Source organism: Sinohyriopsis cumingii, chromosome 4 (genome assembly GCF_028554795.1).
Source record: "Sinohyriopsis cumingii isolate HCF-2022 chromosome 4, ASM2855479v2, whole genome shotgun sequence".
Lineage (NCBI taxonomy): Eukaryota > Metazoa > Mollusca > Bivalvia > Unionida > Unionidae > Sinohyriopsis > Sinohyriopsis cumingii.
The window spans coordinates 45,806,389-45,829,419 of NC_142964.1; the positions used below are offsets into that span (position 1 = coordinate 45,806,389).

Genomic DNA, 23,031 nt, shown 5'->3' on the forward strand with positions numbered 1-23,031 from the left:
AGGTACCCACCAATTGTATAAAATCTGCCGTCTATCACCAAAGTCCGAAACATTGTATCAATAATAGTAATGCGGATTGTAGCAAAGCAGCTGGTATGTGGCATTCCACGCAACATCTGCTTTAGTTCATTCAGTAACAAATTTAATCAACCAAAACTTAAAGCGTCTGCTACACGAGTGTACATGATTTGTTTACAAAGTAGTTCCTAAGACACTATTGGGCACACGTATCCTGCACGTGAGTGCAATATGAAAGTGTGCAATATCGTAAAATACTGAACGATGCTGACAATGTAAAGTTAACGGAGAAAAAAAATGAGCATATAGTAATTATGCCTTAAGTATGGAGACGAATGTTATGGAGTAAAGATGATGTAACGAGTCTGATTTTGACCTATTTCGTAACACAAATCTATCATCGGGCAGCGTTTGATACCTTTAAGGCCCGTGTTTTTACTAAACATTTCAAATTTTCTTCCTCAAATGAGATTTGAAATGATCTTTTTACTTGTTCGGTTAGCAGCAATATATTTTTAGTTAACACTCGGAGAGCAGCTGTAATTAAAATACAGTTAAAAGTATCTTAAATTCAATTTACCAGAAACGTGTCTAATTTATCTCTAATGAGGAATTTGGTCTATTATAACCTTTATCCAAATGGTCTTTTATCCTGTCCACTATAATTGCCCCTGTATTGTCAGAGGTATAATAAAGAAGACAATGTCAAATGTACATTTTAAGGGAAAGTCTGGAAAATTCAGTGAAATCAAGTCTGAGTGATGAAACTATTATATACATACTATAAGTCACGACAAAGGGCTCGGTTCATTAATACTTTATTTATTTCATATCAGTTGTACAAATTTATAGTGCCATACAGTACTTATTATGAATTGTTATGATGTTATTTTATTGATGTTCGATATTGTATCATCAAACTATACAAAATTTATTATTGCAAAAATTAACTAGAAATGGATGTTTTTATTGTGCCATGTTAGAGGTCCTCATCCAGTTCGATTGGCTAGATCTGTTCGTACGGTTCTCACCATAGTCTCGGACAAATATAACCGGATTTGGGCTAATACAACGGGCATCGGACTGCACAAGAAAAGAAATGCGAAAACATACATTTAAAAAAAGGAAGATCTTATTTATATTTACCATAGCTAGTTATTTCTTCGTCTATATGTCTAATGGTCAGTTATTTGAGAATATTTAGCCCACGTGGACCGCTGGGAAAATGTTATGAAAATGCTTGATTCACTATATGTATATATAGTAAATTAACGCTATCGTTTCTTGAAGAAAATATACTTTTTTTTCCACCGAACACCAAGCAGCTCAATCTTCCAAACTTTTCATTTTTTTATACCCGACTTAAGTCGGGCTTAATATGTAATATGTCTGAAGGTCGTCTGTCAGCCGGTTCGTTACCATGTACTCGTCCAGCCGATATTTTTTACAAAGGTCAAGGTCAGGACAAGGAAAATGTGTACTGTTGTGACTTCTACCCCGTTCAAAGTATAACGTTTGAACCGCTTAAGATGTTTAAGTGACACATCAGGCAAAATAGCGCTGTTTCGCATGCCACCAGCCATAATTCTAAGATCAAGTCTACGACAATGAAAACTGTAATTCTGTAACTTGTACAATGATTGTCCGGAGTATAACATTTATGTGATCTGTATCATTTTCCATCATTCTTGAACCAAATACGATATGTTAATAAAGTTTTAGCCGCCTATATATCATGTACATAAAACGTGTTCACACCGCCACGAACCTCGACATCAAGAACACAGTAACTGAACTTCATCTTTATCCAGACCATAACTTTTGAATAATGTATAATATTTTAATAAAACTTTACCTAGCATATGCCATATCAAGACGATGTGCTGAGAACCGTAACCAAGTTCATTTTCCAGGCAAGGGAAAATGTCATTGCTTGACATGCATCCTTGTCTGGAGTATTATCAAACTTTAGTTAATTATGTATCATTCATATACGGTGTGTCAGGTACGACAGCGACCTCTTCCTGTCTCGAAAGCAGGAGCACTGGATTTTAGACTTCGGGGTTGTTTTAGTTCAAACTTAATTTCTGTAAATTTAATTCAGGCCAGTTCGTGTAATTTGAGATTTGCGGTTATGGGTCGTAAGCAGGTTTAAATTCCACTTATACGTACTGATTAAATACTTTTTGTTGTACGAAAAGAAATATTATAGTTGATGATTTGTCCAATATACATGAAGTTTAATGTTATAAGAGTAAGACTAATACATTTTTAACTATGATTAAACGTTTCCAGAACAGCAACTACAAACCTTGAACCATCAGTTACAGACGTATTGGTTGCACGTAAGTATGATTAGAGACACTCGTGGAATAACATTTCGGATTGTAAATTTGTCTCATTTGATCCATATTCTTTTATGTTTAATTGGAAATCCAAACTAATTCTGGTAAAGCAGGTATCAGCCTGAGATCATGTTTAATGTGATTGCATTAAACATGATTTCAGGTTACACCCTTATAGTCAAGAAGTAAAGAGCAAATCTCAAATCAGGATTGTGCTTTTGTGCTATTTACACATCCATATTTCTCATATATACTTATTCTTTGAATAAAGTATTGGTGATTAACGTATAAACTGTAAATGTTTAAAATAAAGGGAAATCAAATAATTCTAATAATAACTAGATCAATTAAGACAGTTGTTCCCAACCATTTTTGGTCCCGACCCTAATTTTTTTTTCTTCTGAGCCGCACGAACCCGATTTTCATTTTCATAAGTTTTTTCACCCTCAAAAAATTTAAATCCTGACGCCCTCCAAAACCCTCCAGAACGTCCTTGCGACCATGACTTGGGTCACGACCTGGGGAATGGAAACCATTGAATATCAGACACCTGAATTAAGATGTTTAAATTATTAATTTTACCCAGTTTTCGGGGAATCAAACATTTCTATTTTATTTTCAATCAGATTACTAAAGTGGTATTAAAGTATGGAAACATTCGTGCAGGTAACAAGGAATCAAACACAGCAATAACGCAACAATAGCGTAACAATAAGGTTCAATCTTAACAACCATTGCGATACTCAAAGATAAAACATACAAAAGTGTGACCAGTGAAATAAAACTACGGTGCATTATTATTTATATCATGTAGATCAGCGAATTTTCAAACACTATATAATGCGTCATTCCTATTTAACATTTTCATGACTTGGATAACCGGGTTGTAAGTTGTAGTCCTTATAAACAAACAACCCCGTATCCCCAATGTTTCAATATAGATTTTTTTTTTACAGATGGCGCACCTAGTCGAGCTCTTCACTTTCTTATAAAATGACGGAGATAATGTCTTTCGTAGGAATGTATGTAGAAATCAGAATTGTATTATTGTGATTACAGTTTGTATTTTAGAAGACGGTTTTCAGGCTCAAGGAAAATAAGTGTTTTTTTCCTTGAAAACATAAAAACATAAACATTCTGTCTTCAAATGGTTGTGCAATATTTTATGCTACGATACTACAAAGTGTGCGTTTTATTTTCTTCATTATTGCAAGATCTGATTTAAACTAAGTATAATTACGAACAACAGTGTAACAAAAATGGGGGTGGGGGGTGGCAGCAAAATTAGCTGATACTATTGAATGCAAAAAAAGAAAAACATTGCTTGAAAACAAAACAACAAACACTAACTAACTCAATTTACAGACTTGTTCAACAGCCAATCCCTTTTCCTATGAATATTGTTTATGTTTTAATTTATGTTACCTCACGAGGACTATATTTTGTCTTCAAAGCATTAAGTGGACTGAGCCTTTAATGCCGATAGATTACCAAAAGGTCTGAAGATAACTTAATGAGTACATTAACCAGTCTCTTCCGTTGTCCATCGTAGCTTTAATTCGTCAGCATTTTCCTTATCTAATCGTTGTATGTACTGAGTAACCTTTTCATGACTCTTTTGATATTTTTCTCTTTCCAAGCTGAGGACGTCTCGAATTGTCAATACTTTCGTTGTAATACCTTGTTTTCTGAGTCTTGCTCGTCGTCGAAGTTCCTGACGAAGCTGGTATGCGGCCTTCGATTTGTCGAAAAATATGTCTGAAAGCCGTGGTCGAAAGATGACAAGTTTATCGTTAGATTCACCATTAGTAGCATTTTCGTCAACACTTGTAATCTGTAAATCTCTGGGTGAAGAATTTTTGCTTCCAGTCATATCAGTCCTCAATAATGGCAGAGCACTCTGGTATCTTGTAAGATGTGTGTTAGGAAGTTCCGGTATTTCCTTATAAGGAACAGCCGACAAACTTCTAAATCGGAAATCGTCAATTTTTGCTGAATTACCTCTGCTAGAGCATGCGCTAACATTATCATCCTTTTTGATAGAATATTTGTTGTTTGTTTCAATGACGTCATTGAACACAGAAAATTTTACACTAGGTTTCTTAGCACGGGTAATAATTCCTTTTCTTCTTGGTGTATTAATACCAGACTCCGATTCGCTTTCCGAACCGGAATTTGACTCTGTTCCACAAACGTTCGATTCATCCTCTTTCTGGGTTTTAGGGGTCATAGACCTAGGAGGAGGGACCGTGATAATAGCTATCGGAGTGTCTGCTCCAGTTGGCCTGGAAGAGGTTTGAAAATATTTTGAATTCTTCTGTCGAAATTTATGAGTTTCGTATCTGAAGGTCTTTTGCATGGTGCTCTCCTGTATAGATATGTCATCCATTATCATATGGAAACGAGTCAAGACGACGCGGTTTCTGCGATATGCATCCTTTTCATTGTCACTCCAGTAAACACTAGGCGGGGGTAGTTTTCTTTTCGAAATATCCATATAAAACTTTGAGCTTTTCCGTTTCTGTGAGGAAACATTTCCTCTGTCATCTGCCATTGAAATTATTGAATTTCAGACAACACCATATTACAATTTGAATTGAACGTTTCTACCTTTTGTACGAGTCACGCACTTACTGTCAAGAAAAAAACATTATTCCGAGACCAACATCAATGAGTATATGATCATTTCCTAAACGTTTTAGCAGAAGCACGCCAGGCACAACAACATATATAAACATAAGACGAAATAACCACGTTAAAGTTATTGTATCGTCTGACGCGTTTTATGAATCTTCATATAGAATCGAACATTATTGGTGTCCGTTATTAGAAATTCCTCTGCAAAAATGAATACCCAGAAAAAGAATAATAAAGATACATCCTGGATTATATTTGAATATTCAAACTTGAATCGATTGTAGCTCATCAATCATTGAATGTTATCCATACTTACTATGTTTTATAAGGTGAACGAGGAGTTTCATATACATTCACAATAATTATGTATACTGTCCATATGAAACATACAACTGTCACCATCAGGAGGTTGATAAATTCTACAGCAATGTTGAATATGCTGTCGTCGTAAGTTTGGAAGTCTTACTATTATAACCAAACTGACACAAGACAAAGAGTATTAGATTCGAGATTGCATCAAGTTTCGATATCACTGAATCGAACACTGCGTTTCAGTGCAAGTCGAAATAATATCCACATGTAATGTTTGAAGGTTTCCTTTTTATATGAAATAAATTACTCCTTGCGACATATAAGTCGTTTCGATTCTGTATCTTTACGATCGGATATCTTAAATCATGACTGCTTTCCCGCATGCATTCTGTCCTTTGTATTTGAAATCGTCGTCGTCTGTTGATAAGAAACTCTTCAAATAATGGGTACACAAATGTCGTTAGCGTATTTGAAGCACTCATTAGTAACTGGGTTGAGGAAATGTTTTTAATACCCAGATCATCGATGAATCAAAATACAGTTTATCTTGTCAATATTTTCCCTCCATTCGCTTTCGTCTGCTATCGTTTGTTACCTGACTTTCCGTGCTGATTTCGCTGAATCGATTGTCCACGTCAAAAAGGGGTGGTGTGATAAACTGCACTGAAGCCATACCATTTGTTTCCGTATAATAAAGTAATATTCACGGCAATGGGCAAGTAAACGTCGTTAGCTAAGCGTTTTCATATCACATTCACATGGCGAAGTTTTCATATATCTTTGTATAAAGAGACAGTTTATACAAATACTATCTAGAGACATTCATTTCTTTGTTCGGCTCGTCAACCGGACTCTCAATACTTTTATAGGAATAATGAGCTTATAATTCAGAACCTCGTGTATATATGTACGGCGCCTTAAATAATAATAACAGAGTAGTTTAATCGATATTGAAATTTATACCTATTATTTGACAGTCCCAACTGACACAAGGTTGCTAACTGTAATACTAATTGTACAGAAATTATTCAGCGTATGTTATATAATTTTCCTTTATATCTGACTTAAATAGTTGAAATGATAAGGTTGATATACTGAGATTCGCAAACACGAAACAAAATCACACGTTATAAGTGTATGCTGACTGAATCATATCATGCTTGCATTTGACAAGATTTTGAATTTTAGGTAAATTATATTTGTGATCTCGACTTAAAGAATTAATAACAGCAAAACGACCACCACTTGCCAAAGCACAACGCGTGGCAATTTATCAGCCAGGAAAGCAAACGCAAGATTATATTCTTAATCCTCCCTAAACCCACTATTAAATGCATTTATATAAAATACAATTACAAGTGGAAAATAATTATAAAAATCTTGAACAGTGTGAAGGAGTAATAACCAAGTTACGGGACAAGTAATAATTTCGAACACCTTGTGTACCTATATTTACTTCAAAATCAAATTATACATTGCTCAATGGAACTCTCTCATATGAGCAGTTACGCGTGGCATGCGTCAGACAAGCATAAATCCTGTCAATATCCTGCATAAACGTTTGACTTGACAAAAGAATTTCATTTGAAATTAGAATTTAATCTATCTCAGTGCGCTGCTATCCAACATTAAAATATCGATCGTTTCAGAGGCTAAACTTTTGACTTCGTATGCATGCTATCATGAATTAGAGGCTTTTTTCTTCTGTTGTAAAATGTTCATTCAAGATTCCATCAATATTTTCTATCGGCATTGAAACAACTAGCCAATGCAGGATCTAAAATATATATCTAATAAACATCACATGAAATATTTGAAAATTACCCTCATTAATTCTACTCTTATTCGTGTCGAATATTTACCACGTTCTCGCAAGCACTCAGAACTCATAGGACGGTTATGGTGTAACTCCAGATGTATCTTAAAGTATTCGAATTATGGACTAATTTCGGTTGTGACCTGGAACAGTTTTGTTTATACAAAAACACCAAAAACTTAAATTGACAAGTATAACACACACACACACACACACACACACACACACACACACACGCTCGCACACACACGTATATAGCAGTGCACGTTAGGATTATAAAAGGTGTTGAAGTTACTAGCTTGCAAATGGCATTCATTTAGCATGGGGATACGTAAATTTCATTATAGAGCAGTTATCTGGCATAATTTGATCTCAAATGCACTCTTTAGACGAACGAAGCGATACTTTAAAGCTTCCTGTGAAATTTTCTACAAATACTCGTAGTTGTTCTGTAGGAAACCCCAGTAACCCATACCAATTTCGATAACATATTTACAAGCCATTGTCCACATAGATATATGTCTGTCTTCTATGACATTTTACCTTGGCCAATTTACCTAACTGTGGCGTGCTACCCTTGCGCACTTCCGTCATATATCGCAAATAAGATTTATATGTGATACGCAAGTGTGCAGCGGGGCAATACACGAAACTCAGTTGCGACGTAATTGTCCGAGGAATTCTGAGTGCGATCACATTCAATGGATACCTTTGAATTTAACCTTGTGGATTGACCTCAAGAAATTGCTTGAAGGTGATGTGATCCTTCATCTGAGACCACGCACGAAAGCCACGTGTAACGGAGAGCTGCTTTTGCCAAAATTGCATAATTTTATATTTTGTATTAAAATAAAACGAAAAGACCATTGATGCAGTAAAAAAAAATTGAACATATTTGCTGATATAAACATTCTTGCATAGTAGACACGCCCGCAAGACGACACGGTAACGAAATCGCAGATACAAAGACAAAGCGTACCTCTCTACACTAAAGCCCCAATGCCGCCGTTACTTAATCTGAAAAGATATTGGTTCTAAATATCGCTTAGTTCAATTAAAATCACACAATATCCACGTTTCATCACATTATGAGCCATGTAATGACTCCCTCGAACTGAGAAACCTGGTTATTTTTCACGTGTACAAATTAATCCGATGTTGATCGGCAACATCCTTGGGTCAATCAATTATAGTCGAAAACTGGAACACACGATTTGATGACGTCACCGTTTAAACCTAAAAGCTCACAACTCTATTTATATTACCTGGGTTTGTCATCTGCCTCAGAGACTGAATTACTGGATGGTACCTCTTTATTTTAAACTGAATATTTGAATTTAAGCCTAACATCTTGATTAATTCAAAGTACGATTTATGTCAGCTAGCATTTTAAACAAATCATTTCCTTCCTTCCAAACATTAGTTAGATTGGAGGAATGGTGAACATTTTAATTGAAAGGGAAGTTGTTGATTGATACATTGTTAAGTTTATGTCAATGTAATCATGTATGTACATTTGCTCAAATATTAATTACTGTTCGAATTTAAATACTGTTTCATCAAAGTCAGTTTCATCCTGGTTTATGAATAATATACACTTTAAAAAATAACAAATAAAAAGACTGAGATGAAATTATTCATCATTGTGGAGTTTTAATACGGAGGCTAAGTTCTAAATTGGATCTGTCATAACAAATAACAGGGTAGTACTATATTATTCTTTAAAACATACACATTTCGTTATAGCATCACAGTGTATATCATTCAATCCGGTTTGTAACGGATTACACCTTTAGGCGTGCCTTATCCCAAAATGACAAATACAAAGAAATGTGACCGTATGCGAATCGTAATAATGTTAACAATCGCCATTTAAATGTATGTGTAATCAAGTTGTAATAAATTACACCAATTACTGAAATGGTCGATAGTGAATGCCTACGTGACCTTTATGACATGTACTTTATCAAAGATTAGTTTGACTCTCTCTCTCTCTCTGTGCATCCATTTTGTATGTTTTTTTATTATTATTTATAAATCATATTTATTTTCTATAGTTTCTGTGCCTTGTAAATCTTTGAATGTGTTCAGATTTCTTTATTTACTTTGTATCGTAGATAATGCCTGTGGATGAGAACTAGATTGGCTGATTTACAAGACTGGTGTCAGGTAGAAAGGGTTTCAATCTTTGTCAACATCAGGTGGCCACAATATTTATGATATGGTCAGTGTTCCATGTTTCTGTCGCCATTTTATTTAGCTGTAGCCAGAAGTAGGTCATCGAATGCGGGCACTTCTTTTAACCATATAAGGAAATGTTGAATATTTTTACTTAACTAGATATTGATTGGTAGCAATAGCGTTAAATTAGTGGGGCGAATTAGGAGGTCAGTAAAGCTAGACTGGTGTTTAAATTTCTCAAGTAATTGCCAACTTTTCCATTAACGGCTTGTCAGATAGTTCTTTTAAAAAATCATTTCTTTCCGTCTAAACTTTAGTCAGATTGGAAAAGTGGGGAAATATATGATAAATGTCGGCCTTTGGACTTTAACTTATAAATGCTTTGATTTTTGTCATAGGAATTCGGAGTGAATGTGTATGAGATGGAGTCAGTTTGCTGGGTCGTCATGCGGTTGTGTCTGCTACGTATTACTGCTTATACCAGAGACTAAATTTAATCGTATTTTCGGGAAGTGTGCACTGTCGACAATCGGTATAGGGGTTGTTACGTGCAGATAAGATTACTGCTGCTGTCATCCGAATACCTGCAAATGCTGGACATTATTCAACGAGTTTCAAAAATTTGATATTAAATCATTAACTATTTCAGATTCTTTTTATCACATATTTTTTTTATTTCCGTGGAAATTATTTAGATAGAAAGAAGAACGAATAATTCGTTCATTCTGACAGACGGTGCACCTTTCATTGGTTGTGCATGAAATATAGTCCTAAACAAAATTTGAAATAGTAAAAGTAGATTGTACATATTTACAAACTATAAATCAAAGAAAAACCTTCCATCCGAATAAACAAAACATTTTATAACGACAAAATCATTTTTCAAAACAGAATGATTAATGCGATGTGATGCCACATTGATACGGCAAACATCAGGCCTAGAGGACATGTTTACGCTAAAATGTCACTTACAGAACTAAAAGTTACATTGTTGCGATTTTGATGTGAAATAGGATTACTGGATGCATTCCCACATTTACTGCAATGCATTTGTGACCAGATATTTACAGTATTTGACTGGAACAAGAGACTATACAGAAGACGTAAACAAATTTCTTTTTGAATCAGATTAGCATCCCATATCTACTGCGTAAAGATGCTGTGGTTGGATAAAGTTCTGTCAGTTAGGAGACCCATATATGTCCAAATTCTTCAGTGAACAGAGGTGAGTTTATTTACTTCTTTAAGTTAACATTTAAACCACGCTTAAGTCGGATTCTATATCTATGTTACAGATATAACGCTCCTTCTCCCCACCCCGCTATCAAATAAGCAATACCCTTAGTTTTACTTCTTATTGTTGTTCTTGTCTTGTAGTTTTACGCCATGTTTCTTATTATGATATTGTTATACATGACATAACAAACCCCTGAGCGGGTAACATATCCATATTCAGACAGCGGAGATAATTTTTCTTCAATTTCCTTTCGCAAGTTAAAAAATGACCGCCAAAATGTTTATTCAAAACCAAACATTCAAGAAGGCGGGGTTAAAAACGTTTACCCAGGATCACAGCCATTCAGTAAAGAGAATACTGCACAATAATTTCATGGCCTTAGTTGGACCAATGAGAATCACATAAAGTGATATTTTAACATGTGGTAATATCAAAAATATGTAACTGCACATACTATAGGAAAACTATATATATATATATATATATATATATATATATATATATATATATATATATATATATATATATATATATATATATATATATATATATATATATATAAAGAATACAAATCATATGCCTGATAACAATCCTTTGAAGCGCACTGGATCCAGCAAGGAATCATGTGTATCAGCGATTGATTAAGATTGATTAAGATAAATGCAATAAACTGACAACGAAAAGTGCAAAACTAGTATATAGCTAGCCTGAGCGCTTTCGACTATTTAATGAGCCTTTTTCGAAGGCAATTACAACACATAGACAAGACAAACAAATAAAACTGAAAAACGGTTATGTTTGCGAAACTTGATATGGCTGTTTTTACAGGAATTCAACCTTTCACTCTATTATGTGTCATCTAGTTTATTTCAGCTTGTTGCTGATACTGGACAATATTTGTATTGACCTAGAAATTAATGAGCCATAATGACATCTGTTATTTTATGTAAATTTATGTAAGCGCAGATTATATCGCGGATATTTCATTGTTATCGAAGTCATAGGCTATTACGCAAATTTAGAGAATTATTTAAAAGAAAATTTGTCGGCTGCAAGTGATAATTGTATTTGTGCATGGTTGTCTTTTTCTAGTCTTCTTGGTTTAAACTGGTTGGTTTCAGTGTTCTTTTGCGGCGTATCCAGTAAGATTCCTTTTCTTTCCTGGTTTGGGGAATCCAGTCGGGGATGTGAGCAGTTGACCTATTGCCACTTGTCAATCATTCTGCTCGATTGACCAATCGGCGAGCGCTATTATACACACCTTTACGTCCGCCATTTTCCTCCGACAAGCTGCTTCTGTCGATATCGACACGGCAATTGTATATATTTACAAATTTTGCAACGGTTCGGAGAAGTCGCCCCAAGGATCATATATAGTAATTCTGAGATGTCGCCATATGGTTAAGGCTTTATTTATTGTTGATTTTCTTCAACTTAATAACTTATTAAATTTATAAAATGTGCAATTTTTCAACTTTTCCATTTGATCAACTCCGCTTCTGTACTTAACGAAAAATAAGCGTTATCTGTCCTTTTTGCTCTGCTCTTCAAATCATTAGATGCATTTTAATAATATTTGTAGGGATAGTGTTATCAATATTTTTTATTACCTTTACATCTAAAAATGAAGCATGTGTACTAGATGTAGTATAAGTAAATTTAATCGTCAGGTGAAAATGATTTAGGCGATCAATAATTTTTTTCACTTCTTCAGTTGAATGCTTCCAGATCATAAATATGTAATCTAAAAATCTGAACCAAAGAGATGGATTAAACTTTTCGTTTTAAATAAAATCCTTTTCTAATTCACCCATGAAAGGGAAGAGTATATAGGAGCCATATTAATACCCATTATCTGTATGTAATCCGTATTATTAAATTGAAAATAATGATTTTCCAAGATAAGATTATTTTACAAATATCTTCGCTAGATAGTGTGCTATTATTAGGATTATTATCAAGAAAATATTTGCACGCTTCAATACCATTTGCATGCGGAATGTTGGTATATAGTGATGTTACATCTAATGATACCAGGATTTAAATTATCAGATAGATGTGGAATAGACTTCGACTTTTTAATGAAAGTAGTTGTATCTTTAATGTATGAAGGAAGTGATTTCATTAAAGGTTGTAAAACACTATCAATAATATTTGGATAGGTTTTCAGTATATGAATTACAACCTGATATAATGGGTCGTCCTGGAAAATTTAAAGGTAAATTATGGTCAGGATTTGTATGAGTTTTGGGTAATATGTAGAATTGAGGTGTACGTATGTTAAGAGGGAAAATATCAACTTCATCATATACGGAATTATTATTTTTGAGGTGTACGTATTTTAAGAGGGAAAGTATCTAATTCCTCACATACGGAATTATTATTTTTAGCGATCTCATTAATGCATGTTGAATTTTTTTATTTAATTTCTAATTGACGTTCAACTTCTTTAACATAATCATCTTGATTCACAATAATAATAGTGTTTGACTTATCGTCCTTTTTAATCACTATACTGTCGTCATTCATTAGATTATATACAGACTTAATTTCGTCCCTATAAATATTACTATGATATTGCTTTAATTTAGTTAATATCTCTTTTGTGATCGCGTATATATAAAAATATAAATATGAATAACGTAAAAGATGACTTAATTCTGTTATGAAAAGGTTATTTGGGTGACAAGTTTTGGGATGACTTCTCCAACCAATTGGGGCGACTTCTCCAGATACATGGGGGCGAGTTCTCCGCATGCCGACGTAACTTAGAGAAGTGCAAGCGATGGATAAATGCTCTCGCTTTCTGTCTCTGTCTCAGTGTTGTTTCATCTGGCAAATATTGCTCACCAATATCGTCTGGTATATATTTTAATGTTATCACGCCCGCCATTTTCACAGAATGTTTGTCGGAGGTTAAGAGGCTGTCAAGTCACGTGTTCGGTAGGCGGAGCGATCTACCTTCTGGCGTAAGGTCAAATTGATTGGCAATAAGTGTAATATCACTGAAAGTGTGGCCAAGGGAGAAGTGTTTCGCCACCGGGCTTCTGTACAGCTTCTTTGTCATCCAATCCGACCTATGAAGGTTGATCCTTTTGTGTAGCTTTTCAGTTTCTGCAGTGGGTACAAAAATGGCCCTTCGTATGCTAATACCTTTATGGGAAAATAACAGATGACGATATGGCTCATATATTTCTAGGTCAATATAAAATATCTTTCAGCATCCTCAACAAGCCATAGTCATGTAAAGTTTTACAAAGACAACGGTTTGTCTGTTTTATTTGTTTGTCTTGTCTATGTTTTGTATTTGCCTTTGAAAAAAAACTCAGTAAGAGTAGAAACCGAACTGCTTAGGCTAGCTAGATTCTAGTCATGCACTGTTCTTTGTCAATATATATATATATATATATATATATATATATATATATATATATATATATATATATATATATATATATTAAATAAACAAATTGTAAATGAAATAAAGAGGAAGTTATGGTCCCAAAAATATTTTTAATCAAAACATCAATTAGAAAATTAGAAACGTAATAGATGCAGAAAACCATTGGCTGACATGCACATAAGGAGTCAAAATAATGTGTTGGTTAGAGTAAAGTAAATACATTGAATGTCAACAATATATATATATATATATATATATATATATATATATATATATATATATATATATATATATATATATATATATATATATATATATATATATAAAGACCAAGGTACCTGTAGCATGTTCGTATCAATTAGTAAACGCGTGAATGCAACTTTCCCACTCTGAAAGGCAAAGTATTCGATTTCAAGTTGTTTAGCGCCAAGCAGTTTTGGACCCTTATAAACATTTCACAATATAGAAAGGCATGCTTCAGATGATTCGATGGTGTGAACGTTGGTGACAAAATTAATGGGTCTTTATGTTGCTTCAACCATTTGACTGAGAAAAAAGAACGAATATATATATATATATATATATATATATATATATATATATATATATATATATATATATATATATATATATATCAAACAAAGCTAATTTGTGTTCAGCTTGCATAGAGGTCAACACGCTTTTGAATGATTTTTGACGTATATTGGTTAAAAAATAAGTCAAACAAGAGAAGGCACATGAAAAGAGAATAAACTTTTTTAAATTATATATATTTTTTTACATAACTTGTGTAGTTAGACGAATATATCTTTTAGATCACTTTTTTTCAGCTACTACATAATTTTATAAGGAGGGTTTCCCCTCGATATATGTTACACAATGCCTTAAAATATAAAGCTAATCAAGTAATATATCCATCTAACATTTCTTCTATTGCTTTCTTACTGACTGATAAACACTGGTTCTCTTTTTCAGATATTTCGGCCACTGTAAAAAATTTAATTCAAAACAGGGTAAACTGTGTACATATTCACAGATCACTGATATCTTACCTATGGTTCTAGTCTCGGCTCGGAAAACGCTAGGTAGGCGAGTACCTTCCCGTCGGTCACTGTTTTTCCTCGGGCACTGCCTCCATCAATATACTGGCCACTATGTATTGACTATTATGTGCGAAAATCGTGTATAGACCAGCAACCCCCCCCCCCCACCAACCCAATCCAAACCAAACTAGTAATTCAGTCTATAATGAAAATTGATAACTAAAATAGTTGAGAAAGACGTAAGAAAATAGACAATATGGATAAAGTGATAATGCTTACTACCGATGTAAACAATACGCATACATACATAAAAAGGATGGTGGGTATTACAGGGCTTACTATTTTACATGGAAAATCATTGATGATTAAATGTTTACATGCAAGTGTAGACGATAAAATATATATCGTGTAAATAATATTTTTTTTAAAAAGTACACTAAAAATATGAGAAAGAGAATTCACACAAAAGGAAATAAGAAATATATGAATAAATAAATATAGATAAATATAAGAGGAATTACGTACACTAAATGAAAATAAACAAAAAGGCAAGAGAAAATACGAAACTGTTCATGATTCAGTTAAAAGTATACAGATGTATAGAAAAAATCTTACCCTGAATAAAAAAGCAGGAACCAAGTTGTTGGATGGATGTATATCCTGGCTAACTCATTTCGCTGTCAAGCTGATATACCGTTTATAGTTGTCTAGTAAGTAACTAAACCGATCCATCTAACGACTGGCATGTTCTGATTAATATAGAGTGCAAACAAAAAAAAAACAACAAAATAACAATAATAATAATAACAACGTCGTCTGTGCTTTGTTTTTGTCGTTAACATATTCTGAAAAATAAAAATATTTGCATATCAATGTTTTTTTTTTCTTTCTTTCCGGTGATATCCACCTTTTAATCTTCTCAGAGAGAGAGAGAGAGAGAGAGAGAGAGAGGGCAGGTTGGTTGACATCTCCAAGTCCGTATTTAGTTTGTTCACTTCAAAAATTATAACTAGGTTAGAATCACGGAACTTTCGAGATGGTTTTAACGTTGATTTCTCCTATAAATTTTCAATGACACATTTATGCTCGAGTTATCTCTTATTTTGCAAGGGTTCGAAAACGACGGGGCCAGTTCTGATGAACAGATGCGGTTTAAAAAAAGTATCTAAATTCATAAATTTCCCCTCTTCCACCATTACATTCTTATTCAAACAGTTTCTCCAATAGATACTAACGAGATCAAGTTAGTTTAGATATAATTAGTACAGTGTTTACACACTAACCTGAATACGTGACGTATATTAAGGTACTATTGAAGATTCAGTCAACATTTGATATCGGCCTTTTGATATGTTTACTTAAATGAGAACGCCAAATTGATTGGTATCAATCCATGAGGTTCTATAAACAAAATAGAATTGTTAGTGATACCCACATCCTTCCCATTGTTAGGGGTATTGTCATGTTGAACCGTTTCTAGTGCCTTTATTTATTTTCACCGCATGGACGAAATTATTAATTATATAGCTGCAAATTTACATATTATTTCTAAGGATAGTCCAGTGTAATTATTCAGTTTGAAGGTGATCGTCTAAGTATATCAGTTTTATATTCCGAAAGGAAAACTCCCTGCGAGGCCCCGAAAGTTCTTTATCTCTGATTCCGATGAAATTTCTTCTTCCCTTTTCTGACGATCCGATAGGAGTAATTCTGCCAAGCCACGTAAATAACACTGAGTAGAATCATTACATACAATAAATACAATATTAAATATACAATATTAAATATATAATATCACAAATAATTTATTTAATATACAAAAAATAAAACATACACACTATTAAATATTCAATATTAAATATGCAATATTAAATATATAATATCAAATATACAATATTAAATATAACACTTGTGCTGAGACGATGTGTGTGTGTGTGTGTGTGTGTGTGTGTGTGTGTGTGTGTGTACTTTAGATTTTTAATGTAGCTTTAACATTTTTTCAGCCATATCGCTACGATGTCTGCAGTGTGGCAGTTTACAATGATGTGTAGCACTGGGGCATCATGCTGCAGACATGTAGCATGATGTCCAACCCAGTCACATTATCCTGACACGAGGCCGACCAGTCCTAACACTAACCTCTTGATGCTGAGCGCTAAGCGAGGTAACTGTTAGTACCATTTTTGTAAGTCTTTGGTATAACTCGGCCGTGGATCGAACCCACAACCTCCTGCATCCGATGCGGACGCTCTAACCACTAGGCCACCGGAGTGGTGTGCTGAGACAAAGAATCGGCTGTAAATAGGGTTTGTGATGAATAACGCAAACAGGAAAAACGGAAAATATGTAAAACCGCCATGGTGGCGTTCGCAAACGTAAATTGTACTATTGTTTTCATAATATTTCTAAATGAGAAACAGCGAGAAATAAAAGTAGATGAATGGTACGTTCAGTTCCAACAATGCGTCATCATTTAGCACCCTTACTCTCGGGTCGGAGTTGTTTCTTGGCTTTCGATTGGCCATTCTAAACAACCTGTGAAATTTGTGCTGTAGCCGAAATCTACACTGGAAATTGACAATAGGGATATGCTCAGATTTCATGTATATGCAGCAACAAAAAGTATTCGGTGGTTTTATTTGTCATAAACATATATCACCGAAAACTGCAAGTAATAATGAACAAAAAAAATACTGTTTCTCATAAAACCTCGCAAAGCATTATTGTTCAAGTATGTGCCAATTATGTGTTAGTGACATTTTATTTTAAATTATAATCGTTGTAGCTAGTGCAAGTTACCTAATTGATCTTTTTTTTTTTTAAACCTAGCGTACAAAGTGTACTTAATATTTTCGAAAATGTTACCCTTGATCGGGCAAGAATCAGCCGTTACATTTGCTGGTGTCCTTAATCATGTTCACGCGAGACTAAATAATAGTTTTTTATACGGCGAGACGAATGGATCAAAGTTGTCATCGTAATAGGTTTTCGGACCAAAATGGAAATTCCGAGGCAGTTTGATTTTCTTAACGCTTAAATGAGTCATAAAGAATTTTTCGAGATGGTATCTTGGCTTGAACGTGCTTCTAGTGCGGTTACATGGGCCCATCGGTTTAATAAGATCAGCTACAATGAATTTGGCTTTGAGCTGTGGAAGGTAAAATCGGTCTGCTGCATGTCGTGGTGTTCTATTAGCCAATTGCAGATGAACGATGCCAGCGCGAACGGACATTCACCGTATTTTGTACGTTTAAGATATATATTAAATAGCTGACTTTCTCCAACGGGCTTTGGTGGGTTAGTTTTTTAACCCTCTGGTAGCACCTATAACCAGCAGATCGTCTTCAATATGTTGTCTTACGGTTAAGGTGCAAGTCCGCAATTCCACTCTCTTTCGCTTGCTCGTAACGTACTGCAGGGTCTATTGACATAAATTTTCTTCAGACTTTTTATTTTCGACCTCGACAATAGGCAGCTTCCGTGCTGATTTGGCATGGGGTAGGAGCTGCGTACTCACTTCCGCCTGTTGTTTCTTTGCCTGTTGTGTTTCCTCTTTCTCTCCTCATATCTTTCCTGTCTTACGTACACTACCCATTTTTGTCGATTATCGCTTACCGTGCTTTGTAGTGATGTTATCGCAGCGATCATTCTGGGTTGTTAGGTACGGGAGCCAGGCGTAGGCTTGGTTTCTTGCGTTTGCTTAATCAGCGCATGCGGTCTTCCTCCTTGTCTCTCCTTGAAGCCCTCGTCTGTTGTCGTTTATCTACTGTCTCCGCTGTCAAGATAAGAGTTGTTCTTTTTTGCCATGCCCGTAAATTCCACTGTGTTTCAATGTTGATGCATAGACCTTGGAGTGCATTCAGCGCTTGGATAAGAATCATGGTTTACATCTCTAGTGCTATTCTGTGCTCGCTGCTCAGCTCTCCGAGATTGTGACAATGAATGAAAAATCAGAACTGATGTTTGACAGAGTTTGAATTAACGTCATATGTATGTTTTGGGCCATTCATAAAAACTATTTAAATATACGCACAGTGTACTAATGAAATTAATTCTGATACAAGTTGGTAAAGGCATTCCCATAGGAGCAAAGAGGTAACCGAATCACGAATTTAAATTGCGAGTTACACTCTTTGTCAAATTCTGCATTAATTTGTTAAAATTCGTTACTCAGGCTGTCCCCTTCGGTCAAGTATTTGTTTGTCACATATTTCAGTAGTAATCATTCATATTTGGAATTAGTGTACAAAGTGTACAAAATATTACCAAAATATGTAAATCAATATGGGGTATAAGGCACTATTCAATAATTTACTTACTTTGTTTATTATTCCAATTTCTTGTCCAAAAGTATATTACTGTTTTTGACGGTTGTTCGGAAAAGTAAAACTTTTAATGCTTAAATAAAGGATTTTGAAGTCATTTTGAACACCCATATACTCGGCCATGTTCAAACAACTGGTCGCATCATATGGGGTGTGGTGTAGGAAGAATTCGACACCTCCATTCCTCTCCCGACTTGCCGCTACTACTCCAACCATTCAACCATTGTGTTTTCCTCGCTTTAACCACTGTGACTTGTTTGAAGAGGTACCGTGACTATTGTACATGAAGTCCAATCATCATTTTCAGATCCTTGCCTTGCTACTTCTGCTATCGGGCTACAATGTGAAATTAGGTCGACTTTACTGCACGAGCTATGGTAGGTCGTCCCCCACCCCCATCACGTACAATGGCTAGACTCCCACGATATGCTGTCTCCGACGGATGGTGGCAGACTATGTGAGTGTGGAATGTGTGATTGTGTTAAGACAACCTTACTGATTTTGAATTCAAATCATTTGCGGTTTTTAGTTCATGTACCGACTGATCTTCGATTTGAAACGTATGAGGTCATTCGGCCATGTTCGTCTACTCGTCGAATGGGAAACAGGAGCCACCAATCAACGTGATTTTACCCCTAATTTGAGTGCAATCACTCATTTCGGGGGTGAATTTAAAACTGCGCACGACCCACTAATTAATAGCTCGTCGAGTGGGAAAAGAGCCACCACCCGACGTGTTTCTACCCCTGTTATGCGTGCAAAGTACGCTCTTCGGCGGTTAAAATAACCATGCTTTCGAACAATCATGTCTGAGCGAGGAAAAGGATAAGTCCTACCGGAAGCCACCATACGTCACTAAACTCCCTTAAACGCCATGGGTATACAAAGGTTCCAGTTCTGCCGAAGTTTACCTAAGTAGGGCAATCCCTAAAAACCAATGATGTGTAAGCCATATATTTATTTAAGACAGTCCTATAAGTTACAAAGTTCATTAGGTATGAACATTCTAGTTTGAATTTTGTGTGCAAAATCTGCAGCAGTCCTCCAAAATTATAACCAATCCGAGAGCGAAGGTTACTCATTTTAATTTAGTATCGAACATTAATTTATAAATGTATAGATGTATTTTTGACTGTGGCACCATAACAATCAAATTGGTGATTTAAAAGAGCATTATCAAACGGGGTTTGCAAAAATCTGAAAAGAAAACCACACACAGTCAGGCAATTTTAGTCAGTCTGCCACTGGAGAAATCCACCTATACATCTTTTCCAGATGCATCCTCAGGCGGGCTAATCCAATTCCAGTCCTCTTGTGTGCTGCAATCCCAGGATACTATATAGCGGTATTCTCCCATTGGTTGATGCACGCCATTGGTCTGTTATTTGAAAGTCCAGAACACTTCTATTCACCTTTTTATCGCTCTTTTTCCCTAGCCTGATACACCTCTAGATTGGCACCCGCAGCGTCTGATCGTTTGGACTCCTCGACTTCGGTGTGTGTGTGTGTGGAGGGGGTGGGGAGGAAAGCAGGATGGCCATCATCTGTGTCGTTCTACCAAGTATACGCAGCTATGCTCGTGTCTTCCCTCTACGAGAAGCATGTTGGTCATTAGCTGCACGTGGCAGCAAGGGCCTATCGCATCTGGTTCCCTCCCTTCTCCTACCACAGCAGGAGCGATGTTGTTGAGGCTAGATAGCTGGTGTCTGACTGGAATAAATGAATGAATATTATTGAATGGAATCATGTTAAGAAGAGACTAACTGATCATTTGTCATCCTTGTTTATGCATATTAGGATTTGCTCGAGTCGTTAATGTCAGCACCGCTGACCTTTTAATTTATCTTCGGGTGAGTATAAGAACCACCGCCCGCCGCTTTCAAGTGTGGACGTATACTTTTTAATTGCCATGTCTGGTCGAGGCCACTAAATAAAAGGGGGCAGGCGAGCCGCCTTGACACCACTTGAAGTCACTCCTTGATCCTGGCTTATTGCTTTGATGCTCGTGGTCGAAAATGTACAGGTGTCATCTTGCCGAAAATTTTGAGAACGTGAATATCTATGTTATTTTCGTAAGTTGTAAGGAGTAAAGAGTATGAATGAGGTAAACATTATAAAAAGAGACGAATGATGTAATCATTATAAAAAGAGACGAATGATGTAATTATTATGAAAAGGGGGCCCCGAGTGGTCTAACGCGCTATCCGTTACTGATCACTGCCAGCTCACCTCTGTTGGGTGGGTTCGAGTCTCAGATTCGGCCAATGTGGTTATGTGAGAAAGCTTGCTAGTAGCTTCTCGTGGGTCGGTGGTTCTTTCGGGGGGTTTTCCCGGGTTCTTCCTTTACCATTAATACTGGCCGCCATGTATAGCGTATCGTGTGCTGAAAAGAGCGTCAAACCCTACTACAACAACAACAACATTATAAATAGAGAAATTTTAATCTGAGTTATTACTAAATATATATTAGTAAATTAAATTATGGAACCATTGACCCTAGGTTTGGGGATCTGAGCGTATTCAGTTTTGATCGCACCTAAATTTTGCACCTTACATGAATAGGCCTGTTGGTTTTGGGGCATAATCACCTTATACAATCTAATTGTTAGGGTGTACGTTTTGGTCATCAAATCTAGCGGGTTTAATGTTTCCTAAGATTATTTTATTTCTATTTTGTTTTGCTTTGTGCAGAAGGCCCTGATTGTTTATGGATTTGACCACATTTGGTCTCATTGGGGGTTATAAGTAAAGTAATCTAGATCATTTTAGTGTATGTTGCTGCCTCCTTGTGCAGCTGGGCCTGAAGGTCTGGGGGTTTGAACCATCTTATTGTTACGATAGCCACTCAGTTCTTTTAGTACTAAGGAATCCTATTTAATGAGTGTATCTCAATCTTGGCCACCTTGTATGGATAGACCGGATTGCTTGGACTTCTTCAGTCAATTACATCTTTTCAGTCATAAATCTCTTGATATAACCATCTTAGCATGCACAAGTATTAGTCAGTATTAAGAGTCGATAAAGTAAGAAGAATTTCTTTTTTACACGGTCGAATGCAACTCGTATTCATTACAATTGTAGCAATGCGTTTTTATGGTGATGTATTTGGAAATAGTTCACAGATTTGCCGCCAGAATCTGCTCCTAAACACAATCCATGAAATGTAATCACCAACACGCACAAGACACGTCGCGCAAACTTCCATGGTATCGTCTCGTCCTATGGAGTCATTTCTTTTATAGCAGTTGGTAATCCACTAAGTCTTGAATACAGTCAGTGACTTGCGCGGAATTTGGTTAATGCTTGTGACAGAAGTTGTGGCATGGCAAGCTTTATCATGTCATTGCATTTTCTCAGTGTCTGACCATCTAAACATTTTCAAAGTAATCATTGTTAGTAAAGCATTCCGATGATCAAGAACTCTATACTATTTCTAATGCTACATGATGTTTTTGTTCATTTGAATCGCGACAAACTCACTGTAAATGCGTTCACGCAGCTCCAAATGCAAACTGCAAATCTTCTCCTCTATTAAAATATCTAATAAGCGGATGGTACTCTAAACCGATCAAAGATGGTAGTGATAGCAAGGAGACATTTGGGCTCATCAAGTAAAGCTGCATCGTTATAATCCCGTTCGTGAAGAGTCACCCCACAATTGAAACACTGTACTTGTCCGAAGGAGAGAATCCTGCTCTGGCTGAAGATTTGGGA

General features: G+C 35.5%; 1 protein-coding gene across 1 annotated transcript; it reads right to left on the reverse strand.

Annotated features, from left to right (window-relative positions):
• Positions 1 to 819: 819 nt before the first annotated feature.
• Positions 820 to 6,051, reverse strand: LOC149801084 (uncharacterized). Its single transcript, XM_089955121.1, has one exon. It carries the CDS (start codon positions 4,915 to 4,917, stop codon positions 3,886 to 3,888), a length of 1,032 nt encoding a protein of 343 aa, XP_089811247.1. The 5' UTR covers positions 4,918 to 6,051; the 3' UTR covers positions 820 to 3,885.
• Between the last annotated feature and the right edge of the window lie 16,980 nt (positions 6,052 to 23,031).